This window comes from Lethenteron reissneri, chromosome 5, assembly GCF_015708825.2.
Source record: "Lethenteron reissneri isolate LAM-NWPU_2019-01 chromosome 5, ASM1570882v1, whole genome shotgun sequence".
In the NCBI taxonomy this organism is placed as follows: domain Eukaryota; kingdom Metazoa; phylum Chordata; class Hyperoartia; order Petromyzontiformes; family Petromyzontidae; genus Lethenteron; species Lethenteron reissneri.
This window is the reverse complement of record NC_083783.1, coordinates 7,935,674-7,962,624: the sequence shown is the minus strand read 5'-3', so window position 1 is coordinate 7,962,624 and position 26,951 is coordinate 7,935,674. Positions and strand designations below refer to the sequence as shown.

Here is a 26,951-nt window from a genome sequence, read left to right as displayed (position 1 = left end):
TGGCATCGGTTTTATTTTATTATTCATTTCTGTTTTTCTTGAGTAAGAGTTTCATTTTTATCACATTGGTATTTTAAATTAAATATGAAATATTTTTTTTCCTAAAAAGTGGAAAATTTTGGAAATGTTTTTTTCACGAAAATAAATTGTCACGCACAACGAGTCCTTGTGCAAAATGTCAGCTCGATTGGATCATGGGAAGTGGGTTAAAAAACGACCGGAAGATTTGCACGGTCGTAAGCGCGCAAGCAAGCAAGTGAACTTAATATAAAGGATTTAAAAATCATCAAACTTCTGTCATCAAGGTCCCCGAAAGCCGTACAGAATCCTGGGGGCGAGTCCTGTTTTTGCAAGCACAAGGGGGTGGGAGTGTGGTCAACACCACAGCCGGCCACCTTTGTCGCCCCAGGATTTATGCATAAAAACGTCACACCATGTGCCCATTTAAAGCTGAGGACACCTCGGGGGAGGGCTCACAATCAGTTCAGATCATCGCAACTTTTGGGAGCCGTGGCCAGAAACCTTCTAATCATTACATTGGTCAAAAAAAAATAATTCTGGCCTGGACTTTTGCAGCTGTTTTAGACTAATTTCAGGGTGCTGATTCCAAATCTGATCTCAGATTTGCTCTATCACATCTCATTTTATGATATCGGCATACCCCATTTTCATTGATTTGACCCGAAATTAACTGTCACTTATGATTGCAAGTTGTTGCGAGTCAGTGACTGCTTTAGTGTTAAACTATGGTGCTGTATTTTTAGGATAGTGTGCTTATAATATAGTTTTATGTAGATATCCACATTTATTTAATATTTTACTTCTGCAGTTTTTATAAAAAAACTGCAATATTTGATATCTCAAAAACCTGATGTGATAGACAAAAACTGATGCCAGATTTGGAATCAGCACCCCAAAATTACCTTAACACCGTTGGAATACCTTATGCCAGAAAAAGTGTGTTAACCAGTGTTATCAAACTCAGGGGGCAAATCGCAGTGCACCGGGCGCTACATCACCGCTACATCACCGCTCGACCCGCACTGGCGCAACTCCGCGACCGGCAAACAACCCCCATGGCCACCGTGAGAGAGCGCCACCCACCCGAGTCTCCGAGCTCGCCATCGTGAAGCTTGCCCTGGAAGTCTTCGGACATCTCGATGGCGTTTTCCTCATCCTTCAGCTCGGACTGCTGCTCGGGCTCCTCCTCGTGTTGCTGGTCACGTTGGAAGGTGTCCTCCACCTGCCGTGGCATTGTCGTGTGAACTCTCTCTCGCTCTCTCTCGCTCTCTCTCGTGGGCGCTACGGCCTTAAATGCCTTGCTCTGTTTGAGTGCGGCAAGCTTGCGGCAAGCGTCGCTAAGGTGGGCAAAATGGCACGAGGCAAAAAGATCCTTTCGTAACTCTCTCTTTGGGAGCAGTGGCTAACCCCACGTTACAAAACGGCCTGCATAAAGAGGGTATCACAAAACTACTTCCGAGCTCAAATAAGTGACCTTTTAATCGATAAACCAGGGGGCACACTTTTCTGCGACAGAGACATTTTTACAGTATCCAAGATGATGAAAAAAGTAATAATAGTTGACCCTTTCCGGCAATAAAACAGGTGTTAAGAGGTTAAAAGACCAAATAGAAACCTTTTGCAAAGCATCAAGTCTGCACTAACCACACGTACTTGTGGAAAAACATGCAAACAAACATGCTCTGATAATTAATATATACATTGTCTTTGAAACTGATTAGCCTACACCAGCCTTCTTTATGACCTTGTCTTACGAGTGTTAGACCAGGGAATGCCAAAAGGCGAACATCACAAATGGTTTTCACATGGCCATCAAACTGAAAGTTTAAATTCTCAGAGCTGCAATTTTGGAAAATCGTGAAAATTTTAGTTTTTTTTTATTGTATGCAAAGTCTTTTTAATTTAAATTGTATTCACCTGGTCCTCGTTCTCGATCTGGTCGCTGACGTCCTTCACACCCTCACCGGCCCCAATGCCGCCCCCCTCCACATCCTGGAACTTGCCCGGCCCCTCGCCGGCCTTGCCCTCCGTCAGCTCGGCCGGCTGACAAAATCCCTGCCAAGACCAACGCACGCCACTCCTGGTTAGCATGCGCATGCCATCGAGGCGAGTTAGCGAGCACCTATCTCTTCAGGCACAACACAAAAGGGAGTTAAGCAACCAGCACCGTCATCATCATCATCAGCGATGATTAATTCACTACCAATCGCACCTGCGATTAGCACGCTTGGCTATGTACGGTGCAAAAGAAGTTGAACATGCACACATACGAAAGCCTCGGCGAGGCTGTCGCCGTCTCACCTTCTGCACGAGTTCGGTGAAGAGGCCAAGCAGCACGCACAGCAGCTTGGCGAGGGCGCGGTGCGACGCCACCGACGCGAGCAGGTAGAAGGACGTGAGGTCCGCGTAGGCGCCCAGCAGCGGCAGCGCGCGGGACAGCCGGCGGCGGCACCGCAACGCGGCCTGCACGATCGAGCGGGAAGGGACGGCGGTGTAAGAGGAGGGCCTTAGCCTCCCCCCAAACGCCCCGTGCGGCTACAGCAGGCGCCCTTCACCGTTTGTTCCAACGGCAAAATGTTCAATCGTTCAAGATAGTCGAGTTTTGTTTAACCGCCCAAGGGTTAACGAGATCAGGAAAGTCTCTCATTTGCAAGCGCGACACCTGTGCCACCCAAAATGACGAAAGAAATCTCCAACGAATTAAATGCTTTCATTCGTGAAGGCGGAAGCATGACATAAAGGGATCCCATTTATAACACATTCCTGCGGAGGGAGCTGGTAGGAACGTTGGGTTGCTCGGTCAATGGCCAGGGTCAACGGCGGTGTGGTGTATTCCGTAAATATGCCTGACTGAAGGTGGGCACAAGCCGACGTGAGTAGGTTAAACGTTGAGTTTTATAAGGGCACCACGGGGTGACCAGCCCCTCCCCACCCAGCCCCACCCTCCCCACCCAGCCCCACCCTCCCCACCCAGCCCCACCCAGCCCCACCCTCCCCACCCAGCCCCACCCCCCCCTCCCCACCCAGCCCCACCCTCCCCACCCAGTCCCTCCCCACCCTCCCCACCCTTCCCACCCAGTCCCTCCCCACCCTCCCCACCTAGCCCATGTAGAAATCCTTTGAATTTCCCAACACTTATCAAGGCCAGCATGACACGAGAGGGCTGGTGGCCAGTACCATGCCTAGCACCCTTTGTCTCCCCAATGCTGATGTATACACACCACACCAGGTACTCATTTAAGGTTGAGTCGACTTAGGGGATACCCAGGACCGGTTCAGACATCCGTCACCGATGTTGGCTGCCGGGTCCCGTAGCAAAGTGAGTAAACAACTACACTCCTGCTCGTGTGCGTGTGCGCACGTGCACACACACAACAACAACAACCGCCATTCGCCACTAAGTGGCGGTGACGTCACCACGACGCTTGTGCCAGGCCAAGTGCACCTTGAGGCCACGTGAAGTGTCGAACGCCCGCTGGCAGGAGGTCACGGGGCAGACCCACACGTGCACACACACACGTGCACACACACACGTGCACACACACACGTGCACACACACACGCGCACACACACACGCGCACACACGCACACACACACACATACGTGCGCACACACACGTGCGCCCACACACGTGCACACACACGTGCACACACACACGTGCACACACACACACACGCACAGCGCCAGCGCCCGTCTCGTCACCTGCGCGCCCACGCCGGGATTCAGGATCTGCTGCAGCAGCTGGGACGCGAGCGACAGGACCCGGGGCAAGGCCAGGGATCGCACGTCCGCCCAGAGCCGCCCTTCCAGCGCCGCTGAGATGTGGTCCACACGCAGGGGCGGTTCCGCGCCCTCGTCGCTTTCACCATCGCCGCCGCCGCCAGTACCGCCGCCGTCACCCAATTCACGACCAGCGTCACCAGCGTCACCGCCATTCACACCGTCTGCGCAGGAAGGCTTTGGTCAGCAGGCATGAGGCACGGAACGATGCAGAGAGATTCCATTATCGATCAACACTGATAACTTACGGGCTCAATGCACGCCATCAAATGCGTGCAGGAATCAGTTTCACGTGATACCTGCAGCCACTAGAGGTGCTAAATTAACCACAATATATATGAATAAGATAACGTGATCGAATCACAACCAGCAATAGAGATACTTCATCATGGAGCCGGGGCAAATCGCTACATGCCAAGCAGACACGATTGGATCTTCCTAATGACGATGACGATAATGACCATGGTGGCGATGGCAATGACAGTGCGAGGGGTGAGAATGACAGCGATGGAGTCACCGGCTCGCTTCTGCTCCTCCCGGTCTTCCTTGGCGCGGGCGACCAGGGCCTGCACGGCGCACAGCACCGCCGTGATGGCCCCCTCGACGTCGGCGCTGAACATGTCAACCAGCTCTTGCGACGCCGCATCTGCTTTCACACACACGCGCAAACACACACACACTCATTCATTTAGGCATGACACCTGTGCCGAGTTCAGTGACAAAGCATGTAACCTTTTCCCGTTCTGAGTCATCTGCAAGTTGCGCAGTGGGTCCCGTTCACCCCTCAATCTCGGAACGCGCAAGCGGTTAGCGTTATATTTAGAGAGGCGTACCGCCGGTGTTCTTAAAGACATCGTACTCACCGCAGAGAACCACAGTGACACGACCGCACTCTATGATAGCTGGCACCAAACTGTACCACACGCGCCCCCCCCCACCCGCATGGCCTTTTCTAATTCCGTTCTCATGACGTACGGGATGACGTACGTCATCAGAACAGGAAAGGGTTAATAGACGTAATGACTTCATGAAGCATGTTGCCATCCGATCTTCCCGCACGACAGTTGAAGCAAAGGTGCGAGTTTCTGAAATCCTTCCCCACCACCCGTGCCCACCGAGCAGTGTAATGAATGGGTTCACCAACCGGATGGTCGGCCGGTTGTGTGTTTGCGGGATAAAGTGTGGTTGCTTTCAAGCTCTTACAGGATGTCTGGCCAGCATGAAGGAGGAAAAAAAAATCCTTATTTAGGGTTTCTCGCTAGTGGAGGCCCTTCCACCAGCAGTGGCGTGGAGCAGATAGTTTCAGGGCTGCACCCTTGCCCTTTTACACGTTAGTGTCAATGTACAAGCCATGCAAGATTATCAGGATCATAAGTAAATTCTTGTTTTTAATATCCAGGAATGCCTCCGAGTCTCAACACATTTCACGACGGGGTATTTTTTACGTGGAGTAGTTGTAGAAAACCCACAACATGCAAAGGATATAACGTATATATGCCCATCTCCAGGCCAAGGCTTTGTGATTCACCAACCTTTGCCTCCACAGCTACGCATTGCAAGCGTTCACCGCCAAACACTGCGTGGACCGACCAGTGATGCGTCATCTCACGAAACTCATCAGTCCTTGCAGCAAACATTAAAAAATACGTTTAAACTCAGATATATTAACCTTACCCAAATCGCCATCCGCTGCCGACTGCAGGCTCAGCGTCTGTGTTCTCCAGGTGGTGAAGTCGGCGAGCTCCCGTTGGACTTCGTCGCGGACAAACGCGATGCTATCGGCTACGGGACTACGCTGCTCGGCGGAGGGACACTGCTCGCCGGGGGGCATGAAGAGGCACTGCAGGTCGCCCATCTGCGACGTCGCGCTTCCCAGCGTGGCGAGCCCGGCGCCACAGCGATCCACCTCATCCCTGCGCGTCAACACGGGCACATTCCGTTCCGCATTTGTCTCCTGGCTGCTGCATCATAACAAAGCACAGTAGCTGAAACTAAACTATTTTTTATTTTAGCCAGTAAAGGCCCAGTGAACTGTGTAGCTCTCTTTCAGAAGCGACCTGGCCACAAATGACAGTGCAACCAAGTGGCTTATCATGTAGAAATTTACAGCAACCAAAAACTCTAAACGCACGTTTCTAATTGAGGAGGGAAAAACCAGTTGACCCAAATAAAAATCTACGCGACCACGGGGAGAGCATGCAAAATCCAAATAAAGAGGGGCACCCGGTTCAGAATTGAACCCACGACCTTCTGTATACCAGGCGAGGAAGTTAACATCTCGCCACCGTGGCTACGGTAGCCCCCGTGCTCATGTTCACTGGTGAATGGGACCCGTATTTACGCATGGCAGGGCACGCTCTCTCCTTAGCACAATCACCAGTAAATGTTTACAAAGTCGTGCTTATTTTATTCGTTGTACAAATAATTTGGTGAGATGAGAGTACAGTTCGCTCTTGGAAAACGATAATGATAATTTTTAATGAAAATTATTGGTTGATGCTGATATGGCTGCTAACAACAATGACACAAGCTGTTGCTGCTGCTGCTGATCAAAATAATACTACAAATACTAATGATGCTGCTGTAGCTGCTGATGCTGTAAAATATGCTACTGATACTGCTGATGAAGACAGTGCTCATGAGGATGACGATACTGAAGACAATGTGGATGATAACAATGCTGCTACTGAAGCTTCTGGAACTGCAGTTACTGTTGTGAAAGAATGCCACCGCCGATGCAGATGACGGAAGACGACGCCACCGACGCTGACAATGATGACAACGCCGCCGCCGTTACTGCCGCCAAAGACGATGAGGCCAGCACGACCGTGACGGCGCCAGTAAAAAGCCGCTCGTGTCAGCTGCCAACGTTCGGCGCTCTGCCGACGTCGCACCCACCAGGTCAGGACGTGCGTTGCCGTCGGGCCGACGATGTGCCCCGGTGCCGCCGCTACCGCCGTCGCCGCCGATTTCACCGCAGCAACCTCACTGAGCAGCCGCGACACCAGCCGCTCCGCCGCTACCCACGCGGCGCTGTCGCGCACGAGCGAGGCGGCCGGGGGCAGACGAGACGGCGCCACGGGGCTCGGCACTCCCCAAGCCTGGCCGCCAGGGGCCCCGGACTCTGCATCTCCGCTGGGCAAAGCACCGTCGGGGTGAGGTGTCAGTGATGGGGAAAACGATGCCGACTATGGCTAAAAGTAAAATAGGTAAAGGTGCAGCCCTGAAATTGCTTATTCACACCACTGCTCGTGGAAGGACATCCACTCTTGAGAGCCGGTCAAGGGAGTATTTTGGCCTACTCATCCACGCTTGCCAGACATCTTTGAAGAGACAGCAGTACGCACACTTTACAGCACCACACACGATCTTGCCGATCGACAAACTGTGGGTGTACCCATTTACACTGCTGGGTGGACCAGAGGCGCACTCTGGATTGTGTGCTAACCATTACACCAACGAAGTTAACCAGTGCTCAAAAACTAAAAAACACAAACCCCCATTAAAATGCGGCAAGCAATTTTACGCTCGGGATTCCGCGGTCGTTCAGAACGTTTTGCTCTCCGCTAATCTCCACTCTGCACGTGGGGGCTTCTCTCTTAAGCGCCATCAGCGATTCGTTGGGGGGACCCACCTGCCGCGCTCGTGTTGGGGGCAGCAGCGCAGAACGAGCCGAGTCTGCTCCAGCACGGTCAGCACCTGGGCGGACACGCGCAGCAGCCCGCTCGCACGGCGACGCGCTTCCTCCACGGGCGGGGCGGCGGCGGTGGCCACCGCCTCGCCGGCCGCCGGGACGCCCCCGACCTTCTCCATCGCCCTGATCAGCTGCCTGCGGGACGGAGCACGCGAGGGCGGGACGCGGTGGTGCGCGAGGAAGCACGGAGAGACGCACGCTTGGGGATCGCGCCGAGGCGCAAGGAAGTGTTCAGCACGTGGATTGACCCTTTGACATTCCGATGACGTACATGTGCGTCCTAAATCTCAGCAGAGGGATCATCAATTGTTTAAAAAAAACACAACTAAAATTGTAATATTTCACTGAATGCCACTGCTTTCTTATGAATGCAGGGGGGATCTCATTGGACTATCTTTCGTATTATAAAAAGGTTTTGCTCGCTGGATTCCTGGCACGCGGTCAAGTGCAGGTGTTTGTGCGTCGCGCCGACGTCACGCCTCGCCCCCCACCCACCCAGCCTCCACCCCGGCTGCGTATCCCACCGAAGTGTGCGGGATCCGCTATCATACTATCATATCATACTATATTCGAAAAAAGTTTTGCTTGCCGATTGGTTGGCTGGCTGGGGAGGGGCAGGGTCGGATATGTAGGGTAGGGACAGACGTGTCCAAAGGACGCGTGGGGCTGCTATTCACAAGTTAAAATATATAAAACCGAAACATCAACAACCGCACTGACTTGACAGTTACGAACGCGGCGCGGGTTCCTGTACCGCAGAGCCATGTGCTGCTCGGTGAGCGTAGGTGAGCTGCTTCCTGTGCGCCACCAGCATCTGCAGCAGGTGCTCGGAGAACCCACGGCAGCGATCCAGGTTACCCGGTCCCATATCCTGCACAAGCACAAGTGCTCACGCACACACAAAGATTCACCATTTAGCCCGATACCACCAGATAATTGGTAGCTAAGCAGGGCGGTGTTTGGCATTGGTGGCAACCACTTTGCATAAAACATTGGCGACTGCTGCGGGCCTACATTGTCCATTATAATCCAGCCATAATATAATTCTGCGCTCCCACATCATACGCGTTGCTTTGTCGCACATACGACACTGGGCCTACACTTTGGCACAGTCCTGGCACGGCTCGGTTGTACTGTGGAAAAGAGATCCGAGTTCCGGCCTCACCTTCGAGGGGGCAGTGAGGACAGTGCGCAGACCGCAGCGACGAGCCACCGATCGGTAGAAATAACGCTGGCAGTCCGTCCAGCTCCTCTCCACGTGCTCCACCATCCTGGGAGACAAAAACGCAGCACACAAGTTCCATCCAGCCGCACCGGGCGAAGTCCTCCTATGAACTGGCCCCCGAGAGGACTTGTTTGAACATCGCCGGTTGTCACCCCCTCGACTCATCGCGGCACTCGCGGCAATTTTGCTCGTACCCCTTGAGCGATTCCCCGAGCGGCGCTTGCCGCAGAGCGGTGGGGACGTCCACGGGGGGAAGCGACATCCACTCGTCGTCGCTCGAGATCCGGGCCACCGTGAGACCCTTGCGATAAGAGAGGCCTGCGGGAGAGAGCGGCGGACACCATGCATAAGCACGTGACGGAAAATTCTATTGTGCTGCAGCGTACGCAGTGATGCATGACATTTGTTGTCATTCCTCCGCACCTCCGATTAGCACGGGTGGCTAAGTACGGTGCGAAATAAATTCAACATACGTACAATACAGACAAATGCATGCGTTTACAAACACAAACATGCGTTAACACGTACACAACAGGTCCTTGACACACAAATACAGGGTGGTTAAAAAACAAATGTGAACACTTCTGAGAATTTGCAATAATACCACAAGCAATGTGCCTCCGGGCTCTGGAGAAGATTCCAGGCACGTGTTGATAATGATGGCAAACAAGGGGAAACTCTTTGACTTTTTGAAGCGATTAACATGACATTTGTTATCATACTCTTTGGTAAAGTCACTGTGACTTTGCCGAAAGAACCAAAGAGTATGGGATTCCTGCAGTCACGAAAGCTTCAAATCAAGATTTGTTATGATGTTTCAATGTATCATCTGTTCTTTTTCCATTCAAAACGATAGTCCCATACAATTGATAAAAAAAAAAATGTAAGCACCCTGCATAGACAAATGCGCCTCTCCACACTCGGCGTCGGTCCCCGCCTCCCGGCCCCCCCAGAACACCCGACATGCCGCGTCACCACCGACTGCCTCTTACCAGCCCTGCGCAGGAGCCTGAACAGCTCAGCCAGGGCTCGCTGCTTCTGCTGCTGGATCTGCTTGGCCTCCGACCTCTGCTTGTCCTTGTCGGACGCCGGGTTCACCGACAGCACCTGCATCTCTCGGATGGACGACGCCACCTCGCCTGTGCGGGGTCACGAGGCGCCACCACCGTTACATAACCACACGACCACCAGGCGGAAGTGATGAAACGCCGTCAACGCGTGCGAGGAAGGTATAGACAAAGATTCTTCCCGAAGTGATGTCGCTATACTCGCGTGTAAGCACATGCTCAAAGACGCACACTGCTGTAACGTGCGGCATATATAACAACAGCCATCGTTCACCACTAAGTGGTGATGACGTCACCACTAACGCGCGCTTTCAGATGCGCTTCTGCGGCCATCTGGAACGCTCTTCCTTCCGATATTAGGAAGCCACTCGGACCTATGCACTTTTAAATCATCTAGATTGAAAACACATTTCTTCAGAACTGCTTTTTGTGTTTAGTTTGTTGTCCTTCCCCAGCACCTCCGATTTGCACATTTGGCTAAAGAAGTTCAACATATATACACACAAACACACACGACTATAGTTCTATCGAAGTGGTGACCGCTGTGACGACTATAGACCGGCGATCGCACGCCGCTCGGCACCTGTGAAGTGGTCGAGCCCCTGGATGAGGTCGGGCAGGGCACTCTCCCTGCGCAACTTTTGGCAGAACTTCCACGTGCGGGCAGACAGCACGGGCAGTCGCCCCTGCAGGGACTCCTGTGGAGAGTCCTCGTCTCCCGGTGCCGCATCCTGTAGCACACAGAGTCGCGTGCACCATGTGCCATGAGCCCAGCCGCCTGAGTTCAGATTCCTGGCCACTGCTAACGTCGATGGTAAATCGATATTTGAACCAAACAGTCCTGGGGCCTTCCTTCCAACAACTCACACTGACAACACGTTCTGTAAGGAGGAGGTCAAACGACCGCTAGAATTACCGGTGTTGGGCAGATGACCAAGGGGAATAATATGGGGGCAGAGCACCAGGCTGGCAACACTGGGTTTGCATGTGGGTTTCAGCCAATGGTGGAAAAAGTGGGACCTCAAGTGTATGGAGGTGACGGTCTCAGTCCAGTCACAAATGGATGCACAGGGGAAAAAAAAAAAAGTTATACAAAAATGTGTGTTTTCACTTAATTTGGTGATGTGCCAGCTCTGAGAATTTAAAAAAATATCAGTTCTAGCAATACAAATACTATGCAAACACAATTTCGTAGCAGTGTGTGAGTGGGGAAATGCTGCCCCTTTGTGTATGGACTTGAGGTCAGAGAGCTTTGTAATATCTGCTGTTTACACGGGACATTCAATAACAGGAAGAAGTGCACTGCACACTGAGATAAACCTGGTGAAAAAGACAAAAATAAAACACAAGGGATTTTATGCGACAGAGCAGAGCGTGGGTGCCACGTGGTCGAGCCGAGTTCACCTGGAGAGAAGGGGAGACCCAGCTCCGCTGGTTCCTCAGCACCGTCACCACGGCCACGGGGTCCTGCGACTGGGCAGCGTCGGCCGCAACCGCCGGGCCCGACTCGGTCAGCGCCGGTCGGCACGGCTCGGAGAGCGCCTCCTCGAACTTGCGCGAAAACCGGAACAGCGTCCTGCCGGGGGGAACACGGGAGCTCCGTCACATTGAAACAATACTCGCGGCGCGAACCGCCAGAAACGCGCAACACTAAACGTGAAGAACGTCACGCCCTCGCTACGTTCAGCCGGCGCACCGAATCCGGCATGGTCATGTCTCTGGAGGCGGTGGAGCTCACCTGTGCGTCTTGTTCACAGCCTCCTTCATGGCCCAGAAACTGGCGTCGTTCCACCGGCAGATCTTCACAAAGTCCTGCACGGGCGGTGGGATTAAAGCAATTAAATCATTATAAACACAAACATGGCCGTACAGTAAATTATCAGAACAATGACTGCACACTAAATGTTCATAGCAAGGTAAACCGTAGCCCTAAACTGTGAAAAGAACTGTAGTTTTACGGATACTGGTGATTGGGGAGTTCTGTAGTTCTGCCAAAAACATCAGGGTTTGTGTGTTTGGTGGGAAGACTGTGTTTGCTAATTACCCAGAATTCATAGCATGTCTAAGAAAATTGTATCTTATTCAAAATAATCAAAGTTAATTTCTAAAGACCAGAGGTGGTGATGATAATCACAACCTTACTGAGCCCTGATTTACCAGTACAGACTCGTCATTAACACCGTCTTGTGACAGGACAATCCATAATAAGCACACGGTACTGACAGGGCAAAGACACGACTGACTTATTAGTTGAAGATTACACTTTACAACGCGGTAGTTTACAAAAAAGTATGAAGAAGGTTGACAGGGAAACTTAGAGTGGTGCCAAACATTCCAATGTAGAACCAAAACGATGGCAATAGTTTACGCTGGTTCTGGCTTCCTTCCTGCTAGCCTGTGGTTTTCCCACGTCTCAAAAACTGCCTGCGATACAAAATTCTACAGCGGTTTGAGATGCGATTGGCCTGAATGACGCTACATATAACAAAGCTATGCAATTATTATTATTAAGCAGCTGCGAATTGATACACGGACAGAGTGTCCAATTGACCTTTGATTTAACAGACGGACGAAGGAAGAGAAATAGAGGTGACGACCAGCTGTGATTCACGCACCTTCAGCTCCTTCTCGATGGCCTTGCGTTTCTGCGCCAGGGCTGAGCGAACGGACTCGGAGAACTGGCTGTAGTACTGATGCAGGTTCCACAGCAATCCCAGCAGTGCGTCTGCATTGAAAACATGCGCATGTACAGGGACTCCTCTACTTATGAAGAGTCGACTTCCGAACTTTCAGAGATACGAACAAACCTCTCCGTGTTGTCGAGTTGCCTGTTCGGACCGAGAGTTGTAAGTTCAACTGCCGCGCAATAGATGGCGGTGGTGGCATCTACATCTGCAGAACATGAAGAACCAGTGGCATCTACATCTACAGGGGATTATACAACTTTTAAAGCCATTCCCTGTGTTTAGTGTACATGATTAGAATCGACAGGAGTAAAGTTGGACTTACGAACAAATCAACTTATGAACAGACCTCTGTATCCTAACTCATTCGTAAGTAGAGGAGTTCCTGTACTTACGAACGACTGCCAGCGCGCATTTGCCTGCTCACGCCACCGCTGCCGGAAGGGCCACTATGATTGGAGGGGTGCCTTGAGATGAGATGTTAACTATCTCGCCTGGTATGCAGGAGGTTGTGGGTTCGATCCTGACCCCGATGCCTGTATATTTGGAGTTTGCATGCTCTCCCCATGGCCACGTGGATTTTTCTCAGGGTTTTTCTCTCCACATTTAGAAACATGCCTTTAGAGTATTGGTCTGCAACACATTTTCCACGCGATAGGCCACTTAGTTGAGCTATCATTTGTGGCCAGGTCACTTCTAAAAGGTAAAATAAAACTTAGTTTTTAATAGTTAACTAGACAGGCCCTCCATAGGCTATTTGGGCCTATTCTTCCACATCGGTCAGACGGGAAGAAAACGCAATTTGCCCCACCACACGCACGACCTGCAGATTGACTAGCTGCGGTGTGCACCCATTCATACTGCTGGGTAGACAGAGCGGACGGATTTGACAGCTTATGCATTGTTTCAAATGCTGTGCCAGGTGATGGAATCGGCGAACTCAGGATTGCAGATTCACAGTGTTAACCATTACATTTTGTGTCAGATAGCCAAAAACACACAGTCAAAGCAAGCATCTACAAGAAAACATCTATTGTAGTGCAGCAGGGTTGGTACAGTGGTACCACTCGTGCCTCACAACAAGAAGGGGCCTGGGTTAAATTCCCTACTCGGGAGCCTTTCTGCGCAGATTTTGTGCGTCCTTTGGGTTCCTCTCAAAGTAAAAACGAAAAAAAACATACAACGCAACTGTTATTTGGTCAAAAACATCCCAATGTTAAAACAATTACCTGCAACTTACTCAATTGAGGTTACCGGTAGCAACAAGGCCCTCCGACTGTGAAAACGTGGCTGGACCCACATGGACAACTTTTGAGACTCAGTGAAACTAACCGGGGCAAACAAGCCAAGTGGTTATGAAAAATAGTTTGCGTCCCCCTAAAGAAGACTGCGGACCCGATCGTTGCCCCCTAGGCAAGTAGGGGGCAGTGACCCCAACCACCTTCCCCCCTTTCCCCTGCTCCGAGGGCATCTGGCCCCGGGCTTGTCGTCCGCAGAATATCTGTACTCCCCTTCCCCATCGCTCGCGCTCTGTACCGGGCTTTTGTTTAATAAACATAGTAATCATTTGCGTCGCGCGCGCACGCACACCTCTGCTGGCGGAGGGCGGCAGGTGCACGGCCTGGCAGTGGAAGGAGAGCAGCAAGTCGAGGCGGCACGGGAACTCCCCCAGGGTAGCCCCCTCCATGAAGGCCTGCAGGGTGGAGGCCACGGACGCCAGCGGCGAGTCCTCCGCGGAGGTGCCGTTCTCCACGAGCTGGTGCAGCGAGAACCAGCTGAAGTTGGTCTTCTCCGCGCACCGTGACGCCACGCTGTCTAGACACTGGGCCCAGCAGCTGCGGTAGGAAGAGGCGGCGAGAGGAAAGATTTCTCTAACAAACACGATGACCGCCGCGTTCCGGAGTCCATAAATCTCAAACCACCCGACTCACCATATCACGGCGATGTTACAAGGACTGTTTTGACGACCGCCATTGGAGGTAGACAAGGGAGTTATGAAGGCAAATGGAAGAGTCTACGGCCAAATCGTCCAGAGTGTATCTTGTCCGATTACAGGGGATGCGCTTGTATTCATGCTTGGATGGGTGATCACTGTGCATTACAGGGGTTATCCATTAGATTGTTTTTTAGTTAGATCGTGTAAATATAAATGTGCCATTAAACCCGACACAGCCGATTAATAAGGTTCGTCACGTAAACAAAACGTGCCAATTAGTCGCTAGCTCAGCACACGGGCGTGTTGGAGAGGACACTCTTAACATTTACAATTCGAGTACCGTAACATTTCGCCGGTAATTACAACCGGGGGGGGGTTACAGGCTGCGGGGTTAAATCTTAGGGTCAGCAGAAGGCTCAAAGACAATTGTAGCAGGGGCCGGTTAGTGGCGCCCTGCACCGGTGCTCCCTGGGACACAAGCCGCTACACCTGGGGGGGGGGGGGGGGGCGTCACCTGAGCTCAAGCTTGCGGAACTGGATGATCAGCTGAGTGACGGCGTCCAGGTGGGGTCGGAGGCTCACGGCCCGGCTCGCGTTGCTCTCCCAGTCCTGAGAAAGCACGGACGAGCGGGGCAAAGGACGTCAGGCCGCGCGAGCGTATGCGTGCCCACACAACACAGACCTGGAAGAAACTTTAAAAAGACTAAACTATAAAACTATTTTTTATTTTACCAAGGAAGGCGCACCGAGCTATCTAGCTCTTTTTCAGAAGTGGCCCGGCCACAAATGATAGCTCGACTAAGTGGCTCAGCATGTAGAAATGTACAGCAGCCAAATACTCTAAATGTGGAGCGAAAAACCGAAGGATTTGGAAAAAAATCCACATGACCACCGGGAGAGACACGCAAACTCTAAATATACGGCAGGCGTCAGCGTCGGGATCGAACCCATGACCTCCTGTATACCAGGCGAGGTAGTTAACGTCTCGCCAGTGGTGACGTGAGGTATTGCTTTGGCAATTACAAGGAATAATTACAAAAGACTATCCTTTCCATAAAAAAAAATTTCGTTCGTGAAATTGGCACAGTGTCATGAGATGAAAAATCGATTTGGAAACCTCGATGAACTGTGTGCATCATGTTACAGGGAAAGGCTACAATTAGCCGAGACCAACGATGGAACGGCAACCTAAACTATAGAATATACGCCTGGAAGCATGTCCCCCTGCTGGGATAGAGCGATAAGATCAGCTCATGTGCAAGTGCTAGAAGGATTATTGTACGGAACGGCCGTGAGAAATTCATCCAGCAGTGAACAGAGCATGGCTGATGCGGATAAAGAGGATGAAGGCAGCTGTGGGTGCTTTTTTCTTCTATAATTTGATTTTATATTTTTATAGCGCCTTCACTCAAGGCGCTTGACAAAATGGTGACAAGGCGAGAATGATTCACATGGGAGGGGCGCGCAAGGGCTGAGGAATGCGCGACTGCGATAGAGGGGTACCTACGGATCACGAAAGGCGAGGGGAGGTGACGGGAAGGAGTGGAGGGGCGAGGGAAGTGAAGAGAATGGGCAATAGAAAAGAGGGAAGCTTTTTTTTTTAGGTGCGGGTGTTAGCTCCCCCACTCGGCAAACCACGGAACCCGGTACCTGAGCCTTGGCCAGGAGGAGCTCCAAGCCGTACAGGAACTTGGAGAGGGGGCTGGACAACGAGAATCCCAGGATCCTTGTCATCACCACCACCAGCTGGGGAATCAAACATCGCATCAATTGCAACAAAGTCAAGGTTTGTACTCACCGTCTTCAAGTTTCCTTCGTAGAATCACCCCTGCCTCCGCCTCTCCCCTCTCGTCTCACTCAACTCACCACCACGGCCTCTCTTTGGTAAAAGTCTTTCCACACTGCTGCTCCACGTTTCTGGAATACCCCGTGTCGCTCATCTAAAGCTTGGTTCCCTCCCTCACTCCCCCCTCTTCTTTTGTCCCTTTCAGACCAAGACACTAGAGCTTACGAGCTTACTTGCCCATGCACCTAACGTTTTTCTGGCACCTCGTGCTCCCACATTATGTTCGCACCGTCTTTTTTGTTTATTGGCGTTTGTTTCGTTTACGACCGTTAAAGACCTCGTTTATTCGTTGTACAATGTTACTGAAGGACCATCAGACACATCACTAATTAATTCAAAAATATCGATTTTTTTTTTCCCACCTTTAGGCTAACGGCCAGAATTCAACACAAAAAAGACGTGGCGGAGACGAGGCAGTACAGCCAGCATCGTCGTGACGGAGCGGAAACGCGGCACGGACGAGACAAACACCACGGGCGGGACAGACCCTGGGAGCGGAGTGACTCATGGGGGTCAAGGTGCATCGCCGGAGAGCCCAACGGGCGGCGCTCGCTCTCACCTGCGAGAGCGTCGGGTGCTCCGGCCACTCGTCCAGCAGCTGGGAGACGCGCACCGTGAAGGCCTTCAGCGGGGGCAGACACTGCAGTGCCTGGGCCGCGTTGGGGCTCTGGTAGAAGTCGTAGTGGGCTCGCGAGGATTCGACGACGTCGGGGCCGCCCGGTGACTCGGCGACGCTGTCTCGGATGAGCTTCGACATGAGCAGGTGGGCGCACATCGTGTCGCGCTCCAGGCTTGCGTCTGCACGGGCGAGGGTGGAGGCGAGGGGGGTGGGGGGTCGGGGCTCGTTAAACAGAAGTCGCGAGCGGACGCGGAACGCGGGGGTTGTATGTACACAGCGGTGTGTGGATGTCGCATTTTCCACTCTAACCATCTTAAGTGAATTCACATCACTTTCATCAGCGATCACAGCATAAAAAATAACAATGGTTAAAGCTCTTAGCAGTCACAGTTCGTGTATGCAGTGGCTATAAACATGATCGTGTATGCAAAGTTAAGCAAAGAGAACTTGAAATGCATTCAAAACATGATGGGAAATTTAAAAAAACAGACTATTTTGAACATAATAAAAAAAACCTGCCGACAACATTGAAAGTCATTAATTTGTTCTGTAAATTATTAATTATATACTAAAACAAGTTTTTTGTTACGTAAAAACGCACGCTCAGCAGTGCCAAATTCATCCGCGCTGCATTTGTTGAGAAGCCCTCGCATCACGGTGACGACGCCGCCGCCGCTGCTATGGCGACTCACCAACCACGGGGTACGCCTGTGCCATCACGGTGCCGGCGAGCTGGTAGGCTGCCGCGAAGGTGGCCATGTGGTCTGGGGGCGGGTGGGCGGTCGCTCCGGAGGGGCGGTACCAGGCCGTGTGGGTGAGGCCGCGGAAGGCCTCGGCGTGCACGAGGACTGCCACACGGGTGCACTCCTCCGACACGAGCGGCGAGCCGCCGTCCCCCCCATCGCCGGCGTCGTCGTCATCGCCGCCGTCCGTGCCGTTGTGCCGAGGGGCGGCCTCGCCGCCGCCGTCCAGGCTGAACGTGGCGGTCAGGTCGGCAAAGTCCTGCGGGCAAACGAAGGGGAAGGGTGGGGGGCGGGGTTAACGATTGCGGCTCATGCAAACTACGCTGGTAGAGGCGGCGCAAGTGGTCGGTTGGTAAGTGATATCAGAACTGGTCCTTATACTCCAGAGGTCGCAAACGTATTTTGATTCATTACCCGTACCCGGCCGTACCCGTACCCTACCCGTACCCGGCCGGGTACGGGTAGGGTACGGGTATCGGGTACCCGATTACGACCTCTGGGATGAAGCCATGTTGCAGGCGCGGGTGGGTTGATTCTAGGAACTTGAATTGTGAGAAGAGACAAGACGTTGGGAAATGAGTGACAAACAGTTACTCACCAGTGACTCACGGTCTACCCGTACCCGGCCGCACAAGGGTCGCAAACGGGTACCCGTACACGTACCCGGCCGGGTACGGGTAGCCGGGTATCGGGTAGGGTACGGGTATCGGGTAGGGTACGGGTATCGGGTAGGGTACGGGTATCGGGTACCCGATTGCGACCTCTGCTATACTCCCACCCACATCACCACCCCGCACTAACCCAGCAGCCGTCAACAATGGGCAAAAATGGAGATACCCGGCTTCCCCTTATCTCTAAGACACTGCACTTAACGGAGGCTTAACAACAACACTGGAAGGTGCAGCTAGCTCGTCCATAATTTAGGAATTAACGAGTCGCCCAATTGTGGCTGTGGCGAAATTAAACCCATCACTCACAACGCCGATCAATGCCCAATACCAGGCTTGACGGGAGGTACTGATGCAATCTATTTGGCGAGCCCCAGAAACTAACTGAACGTACACACTTCTAAACTCGCTCCATTGCTTTTCAAATTCCACGTGATAATGAACCAACGAACGAATGCCCTCATTTCCTTCAAACACGAGCTCTCGCAATAATCTCGTCCCCCATCCCGCCATCCCAACCACACCTGGTCGTGCTGCGGGAAGCTCCGCCGGAAGTCCCTCTCCTCCTGCTCTTCGGGGGAGAGGCCGGAGCCGTGCCCCTGGCTCCGGTAGCGGAAGACGCTCGCCTGCTGATGGGCGCGCTCAGCCGCCAGCCGCTCCTGATCGTCGAACGCGTTGACCACGACCTGCGTGTGCGCACCGAAAAGCACCCGGACGATGACCACGACAACGACGACGCCGCTCGCATTCCTTCACGACCCCTACCGCCGCCCCCCCACGCGCGGTTCAGGTAAGCGGTCGCAACGTCTCAAGCTTCCACACAACTCTAGATTTGAAGCTTTCGTGACTGCAAGGATTCATATTCTTAGGTTTTTTCGGTAAAGTCACGTAGGTAAAAAATTTTAATTTATAAAAGTTAAATAAAAAAAAACTTTATACAGCTGTTGTGCTGTGACGGTTCCACCTGACGACGGAAGCTTGTGTTGCCTCGGAAACGTCGTGATTTTTATTTTATTTTTATTTTACTTTTATTAACTTCCACACAACCCCTCGCGGCCCAGGCGGGTCGGCAGCAGCGCTAACTGCCATGGGGCCCCGTGTTATCGCCGTCGCCGATGATGATGATGATGTCACAATCGCTCCAGTGGGTTGAATGAATTGAATATTGACCCGGAATTAGCAAATGTCCCGTGAGCATCGCGGGCACAGTGTGTGGAGTTTGTGAGGTATGCAAATTATTATTCTAACGGACGAGATGATTAAGTGGGCTTGGGCAGGACGCATCGATCTCATAGAAGGGACAACTGCTGGTGACCGAGAATCAAGACTACGTCCATCGAGGAGATAAAGCGACGAAATCAGCTCGGGTCCAGGTGCGAGGTGGATTATTAAATCACGTGATCATGAGAGAAGATGCCAGCGTTTGGGAGGCCTTTCTCCGCCAGTGGGGGTTGATAATGGCCGATGATGTTGATAACCACTTGTCCTCTCGGTGCCGTCTTGTTTGCACCGTCCTTCTCGACTGCGTTATCCAACTCATTCGTATCGTCCGCATTGATCATTCCTTCTCACGTGTTCAACGAGCCAAGAGGTAACACATTCGTGTGATTTACACGAACCACAGAGCTTACAATCACCGCGTCGTGTGCGTGTAGCGATTGACACACATCTCTCTCAGGTGACACACGCACCTGCAGAAGGTGCTGGAGCAGCCTGAGCGAGGCCGCGTCCATCTCTCCGCGCAGCCGCATGTGGTTCCTCAGGAAGAGCAGCGCGAGCACCACGAGCCGCTCGGTAGCTTTCCGGGCGACCTCCGACCCCTCGCCGCCGGCGCCGCCCTCTCCGGCGCCGCCCTCTCCGGCGCGGCCGAGGGCGTCCGCGACGGCGCGAGACGCGTCGCGCTGACTCAGCGCGTCGGCGTGCGCCAGGAACGACGGGAACTCGGCCGAGACCGACGGCAGCTTCGCGAGGCACGAGACGAGGCTGGCGGCCGAGCGATCGGCGGCGCCCAAGCGGCGCAGCTCGGTCGCGGCCAGACGCACGCCGTGCTGTAGCTGCGCCACTCCGCACAGCAGGGGCGTGACGACGTCCGGGAAGCCCGCGTATCCCTCCGCCAGCCGAGCGCGGAACTGCTCCAGCGACGTCTGCCAGGCGGCCTCTTCGCGCAGCAGGGAGGCGGAGGCCGAGGCGGTCGCCGACGGGCGCGAGAGGGACTCGGCGATGCGCGCGAGCAGCCGCAGCGCCCTCTGCGGTTGGCAGATGCTGCTCACGAAGTGGGCGACGTCTCGCGAGAGCCGCTCGTAGGCGTGAGGCTCGGGGCGGTGAGCCTGCTTCTTGGACAGCGCGTGCACACGCTCGCGCAGCACCTCCATCCTCTGCTGCACGAAGCTGAACACAGAGAGCGGGCACATTCACAGGGCGACGTCGTTGTAGGTATCACCCGTTAATTCATTAAAAAAAATATTTTCAATGGGTTATCACCTGGTTGTAAAGAGGCCTCCAATTTTCATCTGATTACAGAGGCACTTGCAGTGTTAGTAGGCCGTTGACTCAACGCAGCCATATAGCCATGCGTGCCGCCCCATGCTCCACCATGCTGCCCCATGCCCCCACCGTGCCCCACCGTGTCCCCACCGTGTCCCCAACTGTGCCCCCTCAGAGCCCCACCATGCCGCAGTGCCCCACCGTGCCCCACCGTGCCCCACCGTGCCCCACCGTGCCCCCACAAAACCCCACTGTGCCCCACCGTGCCCGACCGTGCCCCCACCGTGCCCCCACAAAACCCCACAAAACCCCACCGTGCCCCACCGTGCCGCAATGCCCCACCGTGCCCCCACCGTGCGCCAAACGTGTCCCCACCGTGGCCCCACCGTGCCTTACCGTGCCCCACCGCGCCCCCACCATGCCCCACCGTGCCCCACCATGCCCCCACCGTGCCCCACCGTGCTGCACCATGCCCCAACCGTGCCCCCACCGTGCCCCACCGTGCCACCCCATGCCACTCCGTATCCCCCCGCGCCCCCTTACCGGATGCGTGGGTGGCAGTGAGAATCCACGCGGAGGTCTCGGCCTGAGACGATGTGGGACAACGTCTCGCGGGCTCGCCACTCACTCTCCAGCTCGTGCAGCTGCAGCAGGGACAATCATTTCGTCACCCACTTGCGAATAATGACCGGTACGATCTGCGTTGCCTGTGTGGTTGGTTCAACGTATCTTGATTATGGTTTACATTTTAGATTTTCACAGCTTCTATTAACAGTTTTTAAAACATGAAAAGTTAGGACTAGAATTTGGGTACCTGGAAATAAGAGACAGGAATGAGATTTGAGTTAGTAACCCTGAAGTAACTGTGAGTGTTAGGGCACAGTGAGCATTTGGATTGTGTATAATAGAATATCTGAGAGCATTAAGGCTTATCGCAAGGGTTAGGGCTAGGGCTAAGAGCTTAGGCTTACGAAAAACTTGATACAGCTATCGTGCTGTGACTGTTCCACCTGAAGACGGAAGCTTGTGTTGCTTCCAAAACGTCGTGATTTTTATTTTATTTAACTTTTATTAATTTCAATTTTTTACCTACATGACTTTACCGAAAAAACCTAAGAATATGATTACGAAAAAGAGTTTAGGCTATGGCTCGCATTAGAATTAGCGTTAACAGCCCAGGTGCCATAATTAGTGTTATGACTATCACTGCTATTTGGGAGTTATGGTTAGAGTCAGGGTGATGGCGATGGTTACATTTAGAGTTGGGGCTGTGCGTACAGCAGGGCTCCAGCTAAGGAATGGTTTACTGCTATGGTTCGGGCTGGGGCAGGGACTAAGCGCCAAAGCACGGCAAATCTCACCTCCTCCTCCGTGTGCCGAAGCTTCTGCGCTCTCTTCACCATGGGGTCAAATTGCGTGCGAGGTCGCCACGTCAGCACGGCCACCAGGCCCAGCTTGGCCCACAGCTCCGCTCTGTGCAGCAGCTCTTTTTGCCCGCCCCCTAAGCAACGAGAGGGGGTGGGGGCAGGGCGCGTGGGGGGGGGGGGAACAAACCGGACTCACGATCACCGGGCCGATTCAGAGGACGCGTCGCCGGCGGCAGAATCCAATTCAATCGACGAGCCGTCGGCATCGTCGCGCGTGCACGCCGACCGACCAACCGACCTGGCGCGTCACGCGAGCCACCGAGGGAGGCGACGCAATCCTGGAGCAGCTCGGCGACGTCCGCGGGCAGGGCGGACGCCCCCCGTAGACACCGGGCCGCCGAATCCGCGAGTCGCTCCTCGTCCCCCGCGCTCGCTTCGCCGCGGGCTCCCAGCGCCGTCGCCGCGGGCTCAGAGGCCGGGCTCAGCGACTCGGCCGTGCGGGAGAGGAGCACGCGCAGCACGGAGCGCAGGAGACGGCGGTCGACCTCTCTGGGTGCGGCACGGAGAGTCGCGTTTAACGTGGTAATTTTTGTGCGCGTTTGGTTTGTTGTCCTTCCCCGCACCTCCAATGACAGCATGGTTGGCTACGTATGGTTCAACATTTTACATATATTTGTTTCTCAAGAAAAAAAAATCCTGAGTATCCAAGATTCTTCACAGGAGGGCCTGGTGCTCCTCTACGGTGGTAAGAAAAGCAGAGTGCCTGTAAAAACCCCACAATTCATGTACTGCCCTTTTGTTAATTCACCGGTGGATGAGGTCCTCGCCAAACTTTGCGAAATGTGGCGCTTATTTTACTTTACTTATCCACACTGCTAAGTGATGCTAGCCATTGCGGGGAATGAACTCAGGTCACTAGGTTCATAGTGCTGTGTGGCAATCACCATGTCACCGCTCCACCCCGTGGCACACACACTGCTTCAAAATGTTTGATTCTCACACGCGGCATTAAAACGCAAGGACTGTGAGCCTAAAAATCAGGTTTCAATCGATGAATCCCCGTGTAGCCACATGGACGAGAATTTGAACATCCCTTCACCCCCTCCAAGGTGACTTTATGCTCACGTGAAATCGGGCAGCGCGGCAGACGACATGTTGCTCCACACAACTCGACCCACGACCTCCAGCTGCCGGGTGCGCTGCTGCCAGGCCCCCAGGGTCACGTGACCCGCGGGGTCCTCCTGGGGCGACCAATGGCCGTCGTTGCCAAGGATACGGAAGAGGCAGCCCGAGAGGGCGGCGCAGCTCAGCACGCCGGGGCCCTGCGCAGAGCGGAACGAGCAGGGAGAGGAAGTCACAACCCCAACATCAAACGGCTCTGAGAAAGCGATGAGCAACAAAATGACGAAGGCCAAGACATAAGAGGTGGTGGTATCACTTGTTGTTCTATACAAGGCCGCCCCTTTTTTTTACATTTTTGTAGACTGATCTCTTTAAACTATTTCAAATTCAAAACACAAAACTGGGAGGGCAATATGAACTACTCTGAAATGAACACTTAATTATTCTCTTCTCTGAGTTCTATGAATCCCTTCTATTCAGTTGAAGAGATTCCAGCTAGAAGCCCACAGAAAAATCGAATTGTGGAAAAATAAAATAAAATGTTTAAAGAACATAAATGTGAGACAGACTGACTTGTCAAGAATCGTTCACGTGAACCGAACAAACCTTGAGAATCGCGCCAAATGCAGGCGACAAGGATTGGGTCGATGTGGGTGACTCCTGAAGGTCGGTGCTCGATTTCCAGCCCAGCCAAAGCTCAGGGCGACTGGCGGCTGTGTTGCTCCACAGCTGGGAGAGGGCAGCGAGCAGCAGGTCCCACCGAACAGAGGGCAGCACCTGGCGTGACTGCAGGGTAACGGCAAAACAAGAGACGCTTGTCATTTTGTGACATCCTTACCCTAAATAAATTCAGCGGGCTCAAGAATATTTTTCTAAAAGTTGAAATAGTGACACAATTTCACTTCACGTCATTAAGCTTCCATGGAGGAGATGGAGCGATGAAATAACCTCGTGTCCAGATACTAGGACCATCAGAGGTGGTGATGGAGAGCCTTTTTATCCAGCAGTGGCTTTAGCATGACTGAACACGTTTGTATGTTGGAGGAGTACCAGAAGAAAACATGCGAATGAAATGAAGAAAAAAAACTAATGCCTGTTTCCACAACCACAGGGGAGAGCGTGCTAGCACGGTGTTTAAACTAGGCCGGTCCGACGAGCAAGCGTTCACACAACAGTCCCTACCCAGTCGATCCGGCACAACGTTTGTATGGGAGCAGTGCTCTTTTTTTTATCTCAACGCCAAAAAACTTTTGCTTGGGCCAACCCCAAAACTGATTGAGATATCATGGGGCGAACGTGGAAACGGGACGCAAGCTACTCGCCGAGGTGTACAGGCCTATTTCCTTCTCGAGGATTGATTTTAAGCGTACGAAAGGAAATTTCACCCAGAATCCCCGCAACTGCCAACTCAGCGTTCCGACCACCTGGCCACCCCCACTGGCCGCAAAACAATCGCGGGGTCCCGATGCCGAGTTACCGGGAGGCCGAGAAGCCCGTGCAGGAGGCCGAGCTGTCGTGGGCACGAGGGCGTGAAGCGCGAGGAGAACGACACCAGGTGCCTCACATCCTCGCCAGCGCCCCACGGCGGCTCCTCACCCACGCTGCGGGCGGCAGGGGAAACATAATTGGGGGGGGGGGCAGGGGGGGGCAATCGGCGAATCGCCGTGCCGACAGGGCGCGTGACCTCCGTGTGCCGGTGTGAGCGACGCGACGGGGCGGTCGATCCCAACCTGTCGGACGTGGGCACGTTCAGGAGGGCGGCTACGAGTCGGCACTGGGAGCGCAGGGCGAGCTGCTCCAGGACGGGCCACAGCTGCACGCGGCTCTCCAGCGCGAGCAGCGCGGCGTCGCCCGCCGCATCGCCCGGCACGCTGGTGCCGCCCGCTTCCAGCGCGCGTCCCAGCATGCCTTGCTTCAGGGTGGTCCACGATGACGTCAGCTCCCTCAGGGCTTCTGCGTTGGCCGTGCGGAATTCAGGATGAGACATATATACGTCGTCAGCTGGTTTACCGAGTCTCTCAATAATACTGTCAGCGAGGGAGGTGTTTCAAGAGATTATTTCCATAATCGTCATTTTTTTTTTGCTGATATTTTACAATACAGTATTAATACAATGACAACTATCTTAATCATCGCAATCACCATGTTCACGCCAATGCTGAGTTAAGGTCACCATCCCAAGCTGCTGCCATCCATCGTCGGGGAGACATTCATCCTCGAGTGGATCGAGCGCGGCTGATAATGACGATTGTTAATACGGCAAAAACAACTCGCAACGCACTCACCGGCTCCGACCTCCGCTCCTCCGTGCTGCAGCAGCAGCAGCTGCTCCCAGACGCGCGTCAGGGCGCTCCGAACGCCGTCGCCGTGCGTCGGGCCCGCGCGGTTGCACACGGCCCTGAGCCTCGCGAGCGCGATGAGCGCCTCCTCCGGGGATCGCGGGGCGTGGGTGAGCGGCGTGCAGAGGCGGCTCCAGGCCTCGCTCAGCCCTAGCGCCACCTCCACCGCCTCCCGCTGCTGCACACGGCGGAGGGGACGACAACGCGCGTGGGCGAGGGGCCGCGACCGCCAGACACGGAGCGCGGCGTTCAATGGTGCTTGCTTTAATAGAAATTGTAAATAATAAAGTTTTACTGTACTGGGTTATATGTATTCAGGGTGACAAAGTGAGCCTAAATCTACAAACTGTTATTTCCAACTAGTTATCCGAACTGAACAGCGGCGACAACACATTTTCTCGGGAGGTTATGCCAGTCGCTACTGTATGACCGCAAAAAAAAATTCCAGAACGGAGATAACTAGAGTCAAGAGGGAGACAATGCTTATGGTGACGATTATAATGACGCTAATGACGGCGAGGGCTTGACGAAAACAAAGACTTGACATATTCTTGGTTCTTTCGATGATTGCTTGTGTTGCAGTCGGAACGTCGTGAGAATTTTTATTGTTTTATATTATTTTATTATATCCCTTCTACGTGACTTTACCGAAAGAACCAAGAATATGAATCCCTGCAGTCACGAAAGCTTTAAATCGAAAAGACTTGACATTTTAAAAACGGTCATACAACGTGCGACGGTGAACAGGAGCGGTGGCACACAGGGCTACCTTGAAAGGCAGGGGCCACCCGAGTGACTTCCGCATCCTGCTCAGCGCCGAATGGCGTGCGTCGGGTCGGCCCAGGTGCTGGTCCAAGGCCGACACCATGGTCGTCAGTTCAGCGGGACACCTTGAGGAGGCAACACACACGCACACGCGTTCACGAGCGTCTCTCACTCCCACTCAGCGCCGCGAAAACGAAATGGCACCATGCTCGCGGTGAGCAGCAAGTTGTGAGTTTCGACCCCTTGGGGCCACGTACCCAGAGGGGAGCAACGTTTCATCGCCACAGCCCGCCTTTCTCAGCCAATGCCAGTGCAGCGCCAGCATTCCCAGCATCCCTTGTTCGCAGGAAGTGACCTCACATGCTTCCCAGAACCAATCGCGTCGCTGCACACGCTGCAGCAGCTGCCAAGGTAACGGAGAACGATAAGAGGATGGATAGGCCAATGCAGGACAGGAGGAACTGACGAAAAGGAAAGAATGGAAGGTGGGACGCCTTTGCCCAGGGGAGGAGTGGGGGGGGGATCAGCAATATGTTGACATTCAGTAAGAACCAGTTCCACACAGTCAACTCTCAATTAGTCAGAATAATG

General features: G+C 53.4%; 1 protein-coding gene across 1 annotated transcript in view; it reads right to left on the bottom strand.

Annotated features, from left to right (window-relative positions):
- The window catches only part of MDN1 (midasin AAA ATPase 1), an 84,611-nt gene that overhangs the window by 15,307 nt on the left and 42,353 nt on the right, over nucleotides 1-26,951 (bottom strand). The window contains 34 exon segments of the mRNA XM_061567775.1: nucleotides 1,105-1,243; nucleotides 1,939-2,076; nucleotides 2,323-2,484; nucleotides 3,724-3,965; nucleotides 4,319-4,447; nucleotides 5,476-5,714; nucleotides 6,700-6,936; nucleotides 7,436-7,630; nucleotides 8,250-8,278; nucleotides 8,280-8,366; nucleotides 8,661-8,766; nucleotides 8,915-9,038; nucleotides 9,713-9,859; nucleotides 10,371-10,518; nucleotides 11,192-11,363; nucleotides 11,526-11,599; nucleotides 12,403-12,512; nucleotides 14,062-14,306; nucleotides 14,922-15,016; nucleotides 16,058-16,153; nucleotides 16,813-17,051; nucleotides 17,565-17,874; nucleotides 18,808-18,969; nucleotides 19,975-20,671; nucleotides 21,311-21,411; nucleotides 22,129-22,268; nucleotides 22,433-22,683; nucleotides 23,260-23,456; nucleotides 23,863-24,042; nucleotides 24,734-24,857; nucleotides 24,987-25,209; nucleotides 25,542-25,773; nucleotides 26,365-26,485; nucleotides 26,618-26,763. Coding sequence (XP_061423759.1) covers nucleotides 1,105-1,243; nucleotides 1,939-2,076; nucleotides 2,323-2,484; nucleotides 3,724-3,965; nucleotides 4,319-4,447; nucleotides 5,476-5,714; nucleotides 6,700-6,936; nucleotides 7,436-7,630; nucleotides 8,250-8,278; nucleotides 8,280-8,366; nucleotides 8,661-8,766; nucleotides 8,915-9,038; nucleotides 9,713-9,859; nucleotides 10,371-10,518; nucleotides 11,192-11,363; nucleotides 11,526-11,599; nucleotides 12,403-12,512; nucleotides 14,062-14,306; nucleotides 14,922-15,016; nucleotides 16,058-16,153; nucleotides 16,813-17,051; nucleotides 17,565-17,874; nucleotides 18,808-18,969; nucleotides 19,975-20,671; nucleotides 21,311-21,411; nucleotides 22,129-22,268; nucleotides 22,433-22,683; nucleotides 23,260-23,456; nucleotides 23,863-24,042; nucleotides 24,734-24,857; nucleotides 24,987-25,209; nucleotides 25,542-25,773; nucleotides 26,365-26,485; nucleotides 26,618-26,763 — 6,037 coding nt within the window.